At 60.9% G+C, this 15,985-nt stretch overlaps 1 protein-coding gene across 1 annotated transcript in view; it reads left to right on the forward strand.

The window, feature by feature from the left end:
- TRPC6 (transient receptor potential cation channel, subfamily C, member 6) overlaps window positions 1-8,648 on the forward strand; it is a 33,012-nt gene extending 24,364 nt beyond the window's left edge. Inside the window, exons 9-13 of the mRNA XM_004689428.2 lie at window positions 58-261; window positions 1,548-1,622; window positions 5,576-5,659; window positions 6,395-6,470; window positions 6,816-8,648. Coding sequence (XP_004689485.2) covers window positions 58-261; window positions 1,548-1,622; window positions 5,576-5,659; window positions 6,395-6,470; window positions 6,816-6,967 — 591 coding nt within the window. The 3' untranslated portion in view covers window positions 6,968-8,648. The remainder of the gene's footprint in view (window positions 1-57; window positions 262-1,547; window positions 1,623-5,575; window positions 5,660-6,394; window positions 6,471-6,815) is intronic.
- Window positions 8,649-15,985: the final 7,337 nt, after the last annotated feature.

Genomic DNA, 15,985 nt, shown 5'->3' on the forward strand with positions numbered 1-15,985 from the left:
GCCCGCGGCCCTGGTATCTCTGGCGCCTCTCCTTGCTGATTGTGTGTGTCTGTCTAGGACGATGCTGATGTGGAGTGGAAATTTGCGAGGGCCAAGCTTTGGTTTTCCTACTTTGAGGAGGGACGAACTCTTCCTGTTCCCTTCAACCTGGTGCCAAGCCCCAAGTCCTTGTTTTATCTCTTGCTGAGGCTTAAAAAATGGATGTCCGAGCTGTTTCAAGGCCATAAAAAAGGTTTCCAAGAAGATGCAGAGATGAACAAGGTAATGACTTGATTTGTCTTCTCACGCGAACCATTCTAACCGCTGTGCCACAGGCCTCTAGAGCAGGCGGTCCGGGGTGACCTGTCCATCTGTCCCCAGGTAGCCCCTTGGCTCTGCCCTCTGGCCTGTGTCTGCTTGACAGGCACATTCCGCGCCTTTGCTACTTGGCCTGTCCCCACGAGGTGAGTGACATGCTCACATGCTCCGAGGGGGCCCGGAGGGGCAGCTTCTGCCCGCACAGCCCATGTCCCCCCGCGTCAAGATGCTCGGCCAGGAAAGGCGGCGGCAGCTGGCGGGAGTCAGGGCAGGGTGAGACTCAAGTGGCTTCCATGATGAGAGGCAGGAAATGAGCTGCTCACGTGCCCACGGGAGGCCGGACCGGCCGTGGGCAGAGGGCCCCTGGGCAGAGAGCACACAGCGTACGCACCAGAGGCCGTGCCCAGGGGAGGGCCAGCGCGGCTCACGGAGGGCGCTGAGAGCAGACGCTTCCTGGAGTGGGGGCCACAGGGGGCACGTGAAGGGAGCTGAAGGAGCTGACAGGCGCCAGGGCGGAGGCCTGAGCGGAAGGGGATGAACGCCTCTGCAGTTCCCGCGGGACAAGTGCAGTTGTTCTGGATCCTCAAGCTCAAGAAGGGAGGCGGCCGCAAAAGCCGAGGCCGCGGTTTTAGCTCTGTGTGAGAACAAACCTGCCCCAGGTCAACCGGGCACAGAGTGGAAGCAGCGAGGTCCCACCTTGGCCGGTGACAGGGAGTGCTGGGAGACCATCCGGGATGACAGACGTTGTCTACCCCGCGGGCTCCGTCACTAATAGAAGACCTGCTCCAGTCCTGGCCGCTGGCTGCTGGCCGCTAACTCCCGGGGGGTCTCAGGCAGGAACAGACTCTCTGAGCTGTAGTTTGCCAGAGACGTCACGCGTGACGAACCCCAGAGCACGGCGCTGACAGAGCCGCGGGGCTGGGCCCTCCCCAGGGCCAGGCAGGCCCCTGGACATGCTGCCAGCCAGCGCCTCCTCCTGGTGGGTCTGCAGGGCGGGGGCAGCACCACCGCCCGTTTCACTACTGTCTTCTAAGTCCAGTTCCCGGCACTGGTCAGCACTGCCCCAGAGAGGCCCTGGCCCCAGGAAACAGCATTTCCTGAGGGGAGAACCCAGTGAGAACGTGTGTCCGTGACACTGCCTGGAGAGCTGGACCAGGGACGCTGACAACTGGGAGCAGAGAGGGCGGGTTGGCACCGTGACCCCACCGTGCAGTCAGCACCGCGCTCACTTTGCTCTCTGTCTTTAAAAGAGAAACGAAGAAAAGAAATTTGGAATTTTGGGAAGTCACGAAGACCTGTCAAAGTTATCACTTGACAAAAAACAGGTAAGCACGTGCTCGAAAATATGAAATCATACATGTGCTCAAGTCTATCCCTTCAGAAAAAGAGGGGAACGGTCATAGAGCCCGGTGGTGCCGCGCAGCCTGAGCGGGTGGTGGGGCGCGGGGGCGCCAGGCCCTGGCCGTGGCCACTCAGGCCGCGCCGCCCTCACACCTGCGGGAGCGTGGAGAGAGCTGGTGGGCGCTGTCCGTGCGCTGGGGGCAGTGGGCTGGGTGGGACTCGCCGGCCGCGACACCGCCAGCCCGAATGGCGGTTTGGACACGCCGCGTCCCAGCCTCCTGCCCGGCTGCCGCGCGAGGCGCCACCCATCCCGCCGGTACATGACGCCCGCAGCTGCCCGCCCACGGGCCCCCACAGGAAGAGAAATCACAGCAGGGGCGGCAGGCCGGGCTCGTGCCCCCAGGCCCTGCTGCTGGTCACTCCCGCCTCAGCCCAACCCAGCACCCGGCCCCGGGAAAAGGCCGGGGCAGCGCTGCACTGCGCCTCCCTCCTCGTGGGGTGCCCTTTGGTGTGGACGCAGCACCCCGTGACGCGCCCCCACACCCCCCCGGCCATCAGCGCACGTCTCTGAGACGGAGTCAGGGAGGACCACGTGGTACAGGTCATCAGACGACGCCACCGGAATAATTACGTTTGTGACTCTTTGGGCATTACAAAAGCGTCTACACGTACAACATAAATGACTCAGAAAACATCTGCTAAAATAGTCAGCATCCACTGGAGTTCACAGCTTCCCACCAGAGAACACCTGCACTGAGCAAATGACAATAAATCATCAGACCCGGTGGAATTTCACTTTATGACAGAAACCAGACTCTCAAATCAAAACTACGCTGTTTTAGTCACCTGGAAAATACATTTTATGGCCTTAAACAAGGCATGGCTGACCATGCCTGCCCATGCCAGACGCCTTAATCTGGGCTGAGACAACTCCCGCCGCGTGTCCACCTGCCCCCCGCGCTCGCCAGCTCTGAGGTACATGGCATGACGTCCTTCTTATCCGTGAGGACCCCAGAAGTCGGGGCAAGGCGGTCTCCCTAAGGCCGAGTCACCCAGCGACAGAGCCAGAGCTCAAGGCCTGGCCGCGGCTCAGGGCCAGCACCCGTGGCCAGCAGAGAGTGCTGCACTCCGGCCCGCCCTGCCCTGCGTCAGGCCACGGAGCCATGTGGACTGGGCCACCACCGACTCCCACCACATCAGGCGCCCGAGGGCAGAAGCCCAGCGCCCCTCTTCAGGAACAGCGGGCTCCTCCTGTCCTCCCGGGCGCAGCTTGGCTGCAGGTGGGCGCTCGCAGGGGGACGCTGGCACCTGAGAGAGACCTATAGAGGTGGGACACGTGGCTGAGGGGTAACCGGGCAGTGGCCTCCCGCTCGCTCCCCCGCCCAACCAGCGTGCTGTCCACGCTGCCAGCTGAGCCCACTGTGAGCAGAGCTGCGAGCTGGCTGTGCTCGGGGCTGTGCTGGACAGGACGCCAGACGGGAATCCCCTGCCACCCAGTGGTCACACGGTTCCTCTGCACCCTGGGTAAATTGCCCTTCGGCGCTATTCCTTTGTTAGCGAGCCTGCCCTGACTACTATGCACTAGAAACTGGTCAGAACTTGTTTTTCCTGAGAAAAAAAAAAATACTTCCATCCAAATTCATAGCCCGATAGAGCAGAAGTGGCCACGCAGGAATGACCGGGGTGAAAGCACAACTGTCAGTCACTTGTCATGGAGCGACTCCAGTGGTGACATTTCGGCTGTCGCAGCTGAGAGGGGAACCACTGGGCTGAGTGGGTGGGGGCCAGGGGCACGGCTGCATGGTCCCTGGGGTGCAGGATGTTCACCCCAAAGAGCACCATCCTGCCCACAGGGTCAAAAACAGTCCCAGCCCCCACTGAGAGCATGTCAGGGAGCACCTCTGTGGGGGTCGGGGCCAGCTCAAGGCCTCAGGCAGGAAGGTCACCATCGCGCACATTCCTGGGGACAGGAGGCGCTCTGGGCATTCAGAGGCCACCCTGCTGGCCGGCCAGGCCTGCTCTCACCTGTGTCTCGAGTGGGGCTGCACCCAGCTCAGAACCAGCCCAGACTGGATGCATCTCATCAAACAAGGTGCCCAGCAGCACCCACCCCGGGATCTCACTGGGCCCTCAGGGCCACTCTGTCCTTCCTGCAGTCACATGGAACAGCGCTTGGCGCTTGCTGTGGCTGGGGCCTGCTGGTATGGGGAGGGCGCGCCAGCAGAGAACCCCTTCACAGAGCCGCACGTGTCCAGCCGGCGCTGGGCAGGCCAGGGCCGGAGCAGCTGCCTGCCCAGGCCCTGGCTGCCCGGGCCTGGCTCCCACAAGTGGGCCGGGAAGGTTTCGCTGAGGTGCTGCAGTTTTAAGGTGAAATCTAAGCAACGAGGCTGAGCACAGTCCGCGAGCAAAGCACCAGGAAAAGAATGTTCCAGAACAGTAAACACAAAGGCCGCACATCAAACAGAGCAAACGAAAGGAAGCCTGCGTGTGTTCGTGTGACAGGGAGCTGCCGAAGAGAGGTACAGTCCTCTCTGGGGGCGCAGTGTGTTGAGAGCCTCCAAAAAGACCCCAGAGAGCTGCACTCTTCGCCTCATGTCTCCATGAACACCTCGTGCTAGTGGCCTCTACTCAAGGAGGGGGCCACTGTGGGGTCATGAGCAATTGAAGAGGAGGCGCAGAAGCAGGTCCCCAGAGACCCCCTCTGAACTCCAACGAGGAAGCCGTCCTCACCCGCATGCTCTACGGGAACACCAGGAAAGCAAAGGGAACTTGAACCGGGCTGTCCACTCAGCGATGCCCCTGGTGTGAGGCATCACTGGAAAGCCAGGAATATCACATCCTTTAAAACAAACATGAAAGTCATGGTATGGTTCTATACACCTGTGCTCAACTTGCATTCCTTCCATGCATCTGTAAACTGCTGGACTTGGACAGCTGGACAGGGACTTGGCCCTGACTGGACCCTGCGGGGCTGCGGGGTGCGGCTGCTCCCCCGCCGGGCCTTGGCCGCTGCGGCAGAGCAGGTTCCGGCAGATGCTGTCTGAGGACCCAAGTGCATCTCTTTGGCCAGTCACGAGGCCGCATCACAGCTGTCTGTGCCGTCAACTCGAGTGAAAGTACCTGGCTCTTCTGCTGACATCTGTAGACAGGGTGGAAGAAGAGGGAGCCTTGCCCGAAGGAGGCCTTCTTGGCATTTCAGCGCTGTGTGGTATCTCTGCGGATCCCATCCTCTCGCCGTGTGCTGTCACCACAGCTAGCTGAGGCACCTGCTCTGCCCTGAGCTGAGCCGTGCGGGGGCTGCAGACGGGCGCCAGCCCCTGGGTGCGCGGCCGCTCTGGCTGGGCATCGCAGCTCTGCAGCTACGGGAGGGCTCCGCTCAGGCCCCGGGCTACACGCGACGTCCTGCAAACCCATCACGGCCCCTTGACGACAGACGGCGCGACCGGAGCAGCCGCCGTGGAGCTGCCTCCCCACGTGAGGTCAGCTTTCCTTCGGGAAGTCCGGCACCCTGTTGTCCCCTTGTGCCCTGAGTGTGGCCTGTCACCGCCCGCTGGCAGGTGAGGCTGATTCTTTGCTGCTCACCTGCCACGCGGGCCTCTAGCCGGAAGGGCTGCGCCAAGGGCGGCTACACACACCCGAGTCCCAGGGGGCGACTACTCCGCCCCGGCCTCACCCTGGCGCCTCAGCAGAGGCCCACAGGCTGCACAGTGCCGCTGAGGGCACTGCCCTGGCCACCTCACTCCAGGCTGCGCGCCCTGACAGGTGTAGCTGGGCAGGTGAAGCACGCCTCTCCAGGCCCCCCGCCCCCGCAAGGCCCCGAGCTGCGGTCAGCCTGGAAGACAGCAGGTTCACATCGTTTACGCGTGTCACTGCTAAACCCCGTCACGTTACTTAAAAGAAAACTAAATGAGAATGACCAGCTCGTTTCCAATTGCAGCTTGGTCACAGCAAGCAGTCCAGCATAAGGAGCTCAGAAGATTTCCAGCTGAACAGTTTCAACAACCCTCCAAGGCAGTATCAGGTGAGCGTGACTGTTTCGTAACATTTAGAATTTTAAACTTTGGGTGAACGCAAACTATTACATTTTTGGGCGATATCAAAGTAGGGCCGCAAGTCAGCAAATTCTCACTGAGCAGCCGCACGCTGGGTGTGAGGGCGGGCCGGCGGCCCTGCGGGGCAGCAGGCTGCCCTCACAAAGGCCACACGTGGTCCCGCTGAGCTCAGGCCCCACCACTTGGAAGTAAAGGCGAGTTACCTTTGATGACTAGTCCAGTGACGGGCAAGTAAGTATTTTACGTGTATTCTGATGTCATACAAACGTATACGTGATAGCATCAGCGCAGTCTAGAGGAGTCGTTTTTCTAGTATAGCAGTTTTTCATCCCACAAAACATATACTCACGTTACTTTTGATGGCTGGATGACTTATTAAGGGGGTGGGGGGAGAGAGACAGCAAGTGCCCACGCCCTCTGCCCACCGCCAGAGCCCGTCTGACTCCCTCCTTCCAAGCGAAATACCGTCAAACAAATTAGGCTGGGCTGGCTCAGTGCGCCCTCCCTCTGCGTGGCCAGTCAGAGCCAGGCCATGGGAAGCCTGCACCTCACCGGAGAGAGGCCACGTCGTCTCCCCAGGACTGTCACTTTCGTCTTTGACAGCCGCCTTCTAAAGCGCGTCCGAAAGGGGGTGACTCGGAGATCCCACCCACTGAGGCTCCCATTCTCAGGGGAAGCTGACGTGGGTTTCTTTCCCTGTCCAGAAAATAATGAAGAGGCTCATCAAGAGGTACGTGCTGAAAGCCCAGATTGACAAGGAAAGCGACGAGGTGAACGAAGGTGAGCGGGACAGGGGGCCGGGAGTGTGGCTTCAAGGCCCAGACACGAGGGCACCTGGATGGGCGCATCCCCCACGGGTCGGTGCCACTTGCTGACAGAGCTGTTGCTGCTTTTGTGGGTGGCTTGGCGGGAGGGGAAATGCTTGGGAAAGGTGAGGGGCTGGAGACCCCAACCTGCCTCCTCATCCACTATCTTAGCTGAGAACCCAGAAACTTCCTCCACCCGGGAGGTGCGACCTGAGGGCGCAGAGGACAGGAAGTGGGGCAGGCTCCAGCCTGGCCAGGATGGTAGTTTCTCTGCACGCGGCATCTGGTGCTGACGTCTCACCACTCTTGTTTTTCAAAGGGGAACTGAAGGAAATTAAACAGGACATCTCAAGCCTCCGTTATGAACTCCTTGAAGAAAAAACTCAGAATTCAGAAGACCTAGCAGAACTTATTAGAAAACTTGGGGAGAAGTTATCCATGGAACCAAATCAAGAGGAAAGCAATAGATAATGCAGACTTCCTTTAAAGGTCGTGTTTATTTGTCCACTTGAAGCCATATTACTTTTCCAATTTATTTTTTTAAGTGCCAATGTGACAACCCTTTAAACAAGGGATAATTGGAAGATAACGTGGGTCATCCTATTCTTTGGGACCCTCATGCTTAAATTCTTGGTGGTTCAATGTCATTAAGCTAAAACTCCAGACCGTGCGCAGGTTATGGCCCGCCGCGGTGCTGGTCCGGCAAAGTCCGGCCGCGACCGGAGCTGTTCCAGCTGGCCGGGCTCTCCCCCGCCGGGATTTCAAGGTCCGTTTGCTCCTGCCCATCTCGCGGTGGCGGCCTGCATCCCGCAGTTAGAGCAAATCATCTCTGGGCAGACGCTGGCTTCATCACTGACCACAACCCCCACCCAAGACTGTGACGGATCATGTCTGTGCAAAATGGAGTCAAATATTCCCTAAATTTGCTGACTGACCCCTCTAGAATGCCGTACAGGGAAACCTGCTTCTGAAGTGACGCCGGGGTCAGCGTGCACATGCGTACGAGCGTGTGTGCGTAGAAGCAGGTGAAATGTCTGTCCGGCTCTTTCGCAACCGGTATAGACACTGAGAAACTCATTATATTATTTTCTGTTGTGGCTGAAAATTACTTGCCCAATAAGAAGCCTCTGCTAGCAAAGGCCCAAAGCCCCAAACAACTGCTCTTTGGCCCAGTTACAGCGTAATCATTTCTGAGGGCGCTTAGGTGAATTTCCACACTTGGCATCAATTGTAAAGCGAATCCGGTGTTGTGGGACTCGCAGCTGCTGACTGGCTTCGCGCTCCTCCACACGGAGACTGTGGTGGAATCCGCACTCGTGGGCGCCGCCGGGTGGTGTCACTCCCGGTGACGCCAGGAGGCGACAGCCTCGGGGGAGAAGTTCCTGTTCGCCAAGGTCTAGCTGGCGCGGGGCACGCCCGAGGTCCTGCTCTACCGCCAACAGAGACCTCAAGTGCAAAGCCCGGCTTGTTCTTAAAGAGTAAAATGGTCACAGAAAATCTCCAATGCTGATTTAGTGACATCAGAGAACTTATGTGACCAGATCAGAAAATGGAGCTGAAATTTGATATTGGGTGGTTCTGTGTTTGAGGGATTCCTCACAGACGACTTACCTGGGGACACAGAAAAGTACGTTCCCAAACATCTGTGCGAATCGGAAGCTGGGAAGCCAGTCTCTGCCACGTGTGCTGCCCAAGTCCACGCCCTGCTGCCCGCGGGCGGCTGGCCTCCGTGCCGGGCCAGCTCCGTGGTAGAGTGCGGCCTGGCTCAGGGGTCTCCAGAAACAGACTCGGACCCCAGCGTCTCCACCGCCGCAGGAACCTGATGGGGCTCGGGAAACGCGGCGGGCCGGACGGTGGCTCCCGGAGAGGGCCGGCCGCCACGTACGCCGCGCAGCCGGCCTCTCTAAGGGCCACTGCCTCCAGGGCGGGCAGACGGCATCTCTTCGCATCGCCCTTGAATTGGAACGTGGAAAGAGAAACTCTGTCCCGACAGGCTAACTGCAGGCCGACTGCCCACGGCCGCCACCCTGGCCCCGACCCAGGCTGCTGGCAGCATCAACGGTAAAAATAAAGTGGCTGGAAGCTGAAGTGCCTTTGTCCAAGTGCTTGCCCTGGGGTCAGTCTCCTCTCAGACCTGGCGTCCAGGAACGCTGCTGCCACCGCTGGACAGGACAGCGGCCCTGGCCCCCGGGCCCCGCCTGCCCGCCCGCCACCCATGAGTGCGGACACGCAGCACCCTGCCCGCCCGTCCCGCCCTCGTTGTGCTCCCTGCCGTTCTCATCACCCCACGCAGCAACACACACACGTTTACTCTGGTTTCATGGATCATATCAAATAAAACGTAAGCAAAATGCATTGCCAGAATCTTCCTTCTGCTTAGAGTTTTGTTAGTATTAAAAGACTAGGAAATGCGTGTGACCTCAAGGAGCTTGCACCCCAAAGGCAAAGACAGCATGGGGGCACTGAGCCCCTCCCTTGGCCGGGCGCCTCCATGCATCAGCCCCTGTGACCAGAGGCCGAGGGGAGCACTGACACTCGCCCCTTAGGAACAGAAAGCAGAGGCTTCGGCGGCTGCGCAGCTGCCTGAGAACACACGAGAGGGCAGCGCCCGCCACGCGTCCTGCGGTCTTGGCCCGCGGCGGCTGCGCCCGCCCCTCTGCGCAGCCCACCTCCACCTTCAGGCGGAAAGGCCCAGCTCCGCCACACAGTCACTGCAGACGCAGAGAAGGCGGGGGGGGGGGCGCAACAAGGCAGCGGGCCTGCGATGGATGAGCACGCGGTACTTGAAGGGCAGGGAGCGCGAGCAGGCCAAGAGCTGGACCCGAGGACGGCACACTGGCGCCACCCCACACTCGAGGACTTGGTTCCGTGGAGCCGGTTGGGGAGCACAGGCGGACCCCCATGCTCTCTGGCGTTATCTGGGTGCCTGTCCCGACTCCCAGGCTGCTCCAGGAGGACTCACAGCCTGTGAATGTAAAACGAAAGCGAAGCTGCCACTGCGCTTGAGCCGGCATCTGGAGACCACGTGGAAACAGCGGCCACCGCGGGCTGCCCATCAGCCCCTCGGACTCTGGGGCGGACCTGTTTCAGGCCAAGAGGTGCCCTCCGTGGGTCCATTCTGAGTGTCCCTGCAAGACAGGCGCCGCCCCATCTCGGTTCTGGCCACGCCGTGGTCTGTGCGGCTCTGCAGAGCCCCCAGAGCCTGGTCGCCTTTGCCCTGACGCACAACGTGCAGACTGAGGGTGCAGACGGCGGAGGCGGACGTGAGCCCCGGCCCAGGCCATGCTGCTCGGACGGACACGCCGGCTAGCGTCCCAAGAGCGCGTTCGTCGGAGTTCGCGCGACGCGAGTCCACTACACTCCTGCGTCCTCAGCACTCTGGCGGCGCCCAGGTTCCTGGCATCGCGTGGGTGGAAGGCTGCTCGGCTCCCCTCAGCCCCCACCCCACGCCCCCCCCGGTGAGACCCGGGGTTCAGAAGAGCTGCGGCCGTGGGGCGCGGGGGCAGACGGCCCTCCAGAGCTCACCCCAAACGCTGCACCCGGCTCCTGCGGCATCTCGGTGTGAACGCTGGGGTGCTGCGCCCGGGAGGGGCCCTGCAGGGCGGCAGGAGGCCCCGCGGCCGGCCAGCACTAAGCAGGCCGCTGAACTGTTTCCAAAGACAAAGCAGCTGTTCTGGCTGGTGGCCCACGTCCACGACCCCGCGTGGCGCTAACTGGCAGAGAAAGGCCTTCGGGCGACACGCTGGGTTTGGCCGCTCTGCGCTCACCTGGCCCCGAGAGCCGGGAGCCCGCGCCCCCCCAGCAGAGGTTGCCCAGACGCCCCGACCCCCAGGAGGGGCCTTGCGGGTCTGCTGCGGGCCTGACGCGGTGCCTGTACAGACGAGCAGACTCGGCTAAGGACCGCGGCCCCTCAGGATCTCACTTGGCTCCGGGCCCATGGAGCTGCGACGTCAGGAGCCCGTCCCCAAGGAAGGCAGGCCGCGCCGGCCTCCCAGCGCACTGCTGGGCGCGCACCTTCCCTCTGCCCGCCTCGGCCAGCGCAGCCTAGCTCCTGTTTGTGTTAATCCCAGAGGAGCGACCGTGTCTCTCGTCTGAGACAGAACGGCTTTCAGCGCGAGAGGTGCTTTGCGTGCACTCACGTCACTGCCCACCCACTCCGCAGGAAGGGGCTGGAGGAACCACAAACCCAGGTCAAGCTGCTCCTGCACATGGGCCGCCAAGTCAGGGAAAGAGCAACCTGTCTGGCGTTCCCAGGCAGGGCGAGCTGACAAAGGCATCAGTGGCCGCGAGGGGGCGCCCTCGCCCCTCTGCGCTGTGCTGCAGAGACTTGGCCACTGGGCCCGGGCAGTCTGCCGGAGTGGCCTAAAGGAAGAGCCGGAGAGGGCCCACTGCTGAGGACAGACGGCTGTACAGTTTCTGCTTTGCACAAACTACAGGCGATCAGTAGGAAGGTTCCCCTTGAAGCAAACAGGGAACTGAGTTTTGCAGACACAGGTGACTTTGACAATGGAAGATTTTTTAACTGACTAGAAAATATTTCCAACGGCTTCAGGAGCCCCAGAGGGAAGTCAGGAGCTCAGACTGCCCTCCGTGGAGTAGGGTTCCCTCAGCCCAGGCAGAGAGGGCTGGTCTGCGAATCCCCAGGACCCAGGCTCCCGCCCCGCCCCCGGGGCCGGCTCCTCCAGGCCCCGGAGGAGCTCAGAGTGCGGCCTGCGCTCTGGGGAGACTCCAAATCCAGCTGCAGCCCCTCCACCGCCAGCACCTCACTGGACGAGGGCGTCAAGCTGTGGACAGCCCAGGACTGTCCAGGGAGCATTTAGCAACCGCCAGCTGAGTAAGCAGACAGAGGGTCACCCCGCCCGCCCAGCCCCAGCCCCAGCCTGCGGGTGCCGCCCCTGGCGGGCAGTGTGAGGTGCAGCTTGAGAGCAGTTTCAGACGCAGCGGCCTCCTCCCTGCCGACTGGGCTCCGGTGCGCAGGAGCGCGGGGGCCACGAGTGCCAGGTGACCGCGAGCCCCGGACAGCGGGCAGGAGCACTCTGGGAGACGCGGATGGGCACAGCTGCCGTGTGTAACTGCTGCCCCAGAGGGCGGTGGCTGCCCGGCCCCCACCTGAGAAAGAGTTAGGCCGCAGGTCTCCGTGCAGGGATGCGGGCGAGCGCGGGCGAGCAGCAGAAGCGAGCCGCGCCCTAATGGGTTTCCAGAGCCAGGCTGATTGACTGTCGAGAGAAGGAACGGCTCGTCCTGCCGCGGCCCCGCACAGGTAATTTGTGACAGCTGCAGGTCGCGTTCCTCGTTTTCTGTCTGACAAGGCTGAGGAGCGGCGGAGGCTGGTGCAAACCCAGGCTGGCTTGCAGAGACTGCACTGAGGGCCCCCGCCTGGGCTTTCGGGGGTGGAGAGGAGGCGCCTGCCCACGTATCTGCCAGCCCCCTGGCAGGTACCCCCTGTCGGTATCTGCAGCAGACAGAAGCTCCATGTCCTGAGAACGGTCCTTGAGCAGCCCCTGGGTGCCCTCCCCCGTCCCTCCCCAACAGGCGGGCGGGACGGGATGGCTGTGGCCAGGCGCTTGGCCATAGCAGAGTGGCGAGAGGCCTGAGGCTGCGCAGACAGAGGGAGCCGCACTCTCCACAGCGTGGAAGGCCATGTGCGGATCCCCACCAGCCCAAACCTCCCCTCAGGAGCTCCCACTGCACAGTGGGAGGGCACAGCCCAGGCCCCCGGGGGAGGGGGAGCCACGAGGGTCTGTGAGCCCCACTTATTCCACGCCCAGTGTATTTTTCTTACAAAACTGTCTGTGATCATTTTATTTCCTTTGGACATTAAAAACCATTCCAGACAGGACACTTGGCCAGCGTTCTTGTCCTGCTGGGCGGCGGTACCCATGTCAGTGCTCCACACAGGTGAAGCGCGGGTGAACTTGCCTCAGGCAGAGCAAGCCCCCAGGCCCTCCTGCTGCTGTGACTGCCTGGTCTCCCCATCGTCAGTCCCCTCCCGACTGCCTGCTGTATACCCCTGCAGGCAGGCTTCCCCTATACGACTCCCCACTTTCCTAAGGGAAAGGGGCAGAGGGACCCCGGGTTAGGGAGCGGCCACCTCTGTGTGTCTGGAAAATCCCTCACCCTGGCATCATCGACACCCTCGGCACTTCGGGGAAGGAAGAAGCCTATGGAAACAGACCTCCCAGTCCCCGGAAGCAAGCTCCCGAAGCGGCCTGCGACTCCCGGGCACCCACTGTGGGGCAGCAGCGCCCTCCGGGGGCCCTGGGGCGGGCCTGGAGCCAGACTGCTGCAGCTGCTGAGCCAGCAGGGGCCAACCCTCCACCCCAGGCCCCTGGGGGCTGTGTGACTGTCCTGCCAGCTCTGAAATCCTTCCCGCTGGGCCTGACATTTCCCCTGCTGGTACCCGTCCCGCCAATCTGAGTGGACAGGAGCCCAGACTCCAGGGAGGGCTGACGGAGGGGCCCCGGGGCCGCGCTGGGCCCTGGAGGGGTGCCGGCTCCAGCCACTGACATGCCAGCTTCAGAGGTGCAGACAGGGCCCTGCTGGTGTTCGTAGAAACGGACAGTTGACCTGCAGAGACGAAGTCTGACCGAAGGAGGTATTCTGGGCCACAACCCAACCCCTTCTCTGCCAAGTGAGTTCAGACTGCTTTCCTCGGCCGCCCGGAGCTTGGTTTCTGAGGGGACCCAACTGAATCTGGGCAGAAGGGCATGGGTAATGGCAGCACCCTGCCCATCTGGCAGCATTTAAAGCTGAGGACTGGGCCCAGCTCAACACTCTCCCCTTGCCAGAAGCGCATCCGGGCCTGAGAAATGGAAGGATTCCCAGCTGCCGCTCTGCGGCAGGCCAGGAGGGAGCCAGGAACCCAGCGCCCACCTTGGCCCTCTCCAGCGCGTCGCTGCTTCTGCTCTGAGCCTTGCCTGTGAGAGCCCTGCAGGCCCGGGAGGCACCCCTGGGCGCGGGTGCAGGCTGCTTCCCTCTGGAAGATTCACAGCATTGTTCCTTATAGAAGACTGCAGGAAGCCTCCACCCACATGGTGGGTGGGGGGAGGGGTGCTGGAGGGAGGGGTGCAGGCCCGCTGGCTCTGGGCCCACTGCCCCTAGGGTTTGGTTTTGCAACTCTGAGGAAAGACGGGCTGAGACTTGGTTAGTTACACAGGCCGCCAGGAGAAGGGCCCGCCTGGTGACCTCCTGGTTTAACTAACTGAACACCATGCAGGCACCTTCACAGAACAACTATTAACACCACTGGGAATCAGTGTTCCACAACAAAAACTTTGGGAAAGGCCTGCAAAAGTAACGTGTACCTGGCCACCATGGAAAGATGTAGAGACTGCCCAAAACCTAAAAGCAGAAAGTCCATACAATCCCCTTTCAGGGTATATACCTGAAAAATACAAAAACACTGATTTTTAGTTTCTTGACCCCATGTTGATTGCAGCCACCATCAATAGCCAAGGACCGAAACCAACACCACTGACGGATGAGTGGACAGAGAAGTCTATGTGTTCTCGGGGAGTATTACTCAGCTGTGAAAAAGGATGTGGTCCTGCCAGTTGAGGCAGCAGCGGTGGGCCTAGAGTGAGTAAACTAAGGCAGGTGGAGAAAGACAGAGGGGCTGTGCTTTCATTCAAGTGCTAGATGCAGACACCAGACAATAATGAGCTGACTAAAACAAAAACTAACTTTGGGACTCAAAAATTAAGGGGTATGAAAATGAAAGAAACAAACAGAAAAAGAAAACACACATACCATGGGAAAGTGAGGCGGTGCCGGGCTCCAGGGGCGGCCACACAAACCCTGGGCAGGGCCCGGGTCCTGGGCCACGGCCCCCTCCAGGACCTTCCTCCGGGCGTTACCATCCCGTCAGGGCTCCTGCAGCCCCATCGGAGCCCCTCAGTGACGGGCTGAGGTGGCCAACGACTGGGAGCAGGCTCCCTGGGCCACGACACGCTGGGGCTGGGGACCGACCACACAGGCCTCGGAGCTGCGTGCCCTTCAAGCTTCGTGGTCACTTTGATGGCCACGCTTAGTGCTGCCTTGGAACGGGTGCCCCCACCCGTGCAGAACCCTCTGGCCCTCGGGCCTGGGCTGGCGCTCCGCCCCGCCCTGCAGCCAGGCTGCAGCGTGACGCTGCTGTGCAGGGTGTGGCCTCAGAAGCCCATGCTCAGTCTGAGAGGCCAGGGGTCTTTGGAGACAAACAACTCATTACTTAATGTTTACCAGAGATTTGGGGCAGAGGATTCAAGAGGAAAAAAACTCCTTAGGAAAACAAATCTTTACGGAGGTTCTTTAACTCTTTCTGGTGTTTGCCCTCTGGGCTGCCCACATTAGTCCAGACTCTCCTGAAAAGACTGAAGCCAGGATTCGTGCGCCAGAGAGGTACAGGAGACATGCCGGGAAGGACAATGGGAGCAAACTGAGGGGCGCGAGGAGAATGGGCCCCACACGCAACCTCAGGGCCGTCCCGGGGAGGCTCTGTCAGTGGGAGGTGGCGCTTGAACCTCCGTCTCTGTCCGTGGTGCCAACCCGGGGAGCACCCTCCCCAGCCCCCTTCCCGCCCCAAGGCCCCTTCTGCACCAAGCTGCTTCCGAGGCTGTTGTCCCAGGCCACTGGCTGAGTCACTCAGGCGCACACACTGGGCACACAGCTCCTTGGGTTCTCTGCCCACCTGCTGATCTTGGCTGGTTACATCTCAGTCTAGAAGAACCCAGAGGGGCAGATTTCCCTTATGCCCCACTGTGAAAATAATTTCCTTTTCTAGGGTCATTTATTTTCCAAACTGAGATACTGTGAAGAATGAAAGAAAACTGAGCTTTCCTGGTGGCGCAGGGGTTAAATCTCAGCCCCGCCAGACTAACCGCAGCCACTGTGGCCTGTCTTCGTCCTGGCCAGGGAGGGACCCGGGCACAGCAGACCTCTCCCACTCCCCCCTCAGCAGTGTGTTTCAGTGGATCTGCCTGTGCTGCTCCCCACTCTGTCCTGGGGTACCCTCTCACCAACTCCCCCACACCTCTGGCCTGCACCCCAGTTCTTGTGTGAATAAATAAATAAATCTTTAAAAATAAAAAAGAGAACGGAAACATCTAATAATTAAGACAAGCTGTGTGTCCCGGCCAAAAGGGGGTGGAGGGGTTACCCTACAGATGGTCTCACTGGTCTTAAGGCGCTCTCCCTAACCCTCCGTGACCTACTAACTCGTCACTGCCCAGGACACTCGTACCCACCCCGACGCCGCCGGGTGGAAGAGAAGGTCAGAGGGCATGGTACGCCTCCTCCTGTGCTGTCCACATCACAGTACGAATCCGACACGGCTCAGACCCACGCGGGGGCCACAGGGACGTCCTGCTGGTCACCAGAGGCCTGCGGCCACGTGTTGGCCAGCGCTCCCATAGGAAACCGTCCCCCTCGGGACCGTAAGCCCCCAGTCTTGCCCCGAGACAGGCTCCGGGCAGCCTCACGGCCCTACGGCTTCTTCGTCACGTCCAAGAT

Source organism: Condylura cristata, unplaced genomic scaffold, assembly GCF_000260355.1.
Source record: "Condylura cristata isolate star-nosed mole 26May11 unplaced genomic scaffold, ConCri1.0 scaffold00025, whole genome shotgun sequence".
NCBI classification, from domain to species: domain Eukaryota; kingdom Metazoa; phylum Chordata; class Mammalia; order Eulipotyphla; family Talpidae; genus Condylura; species Condylura cristata.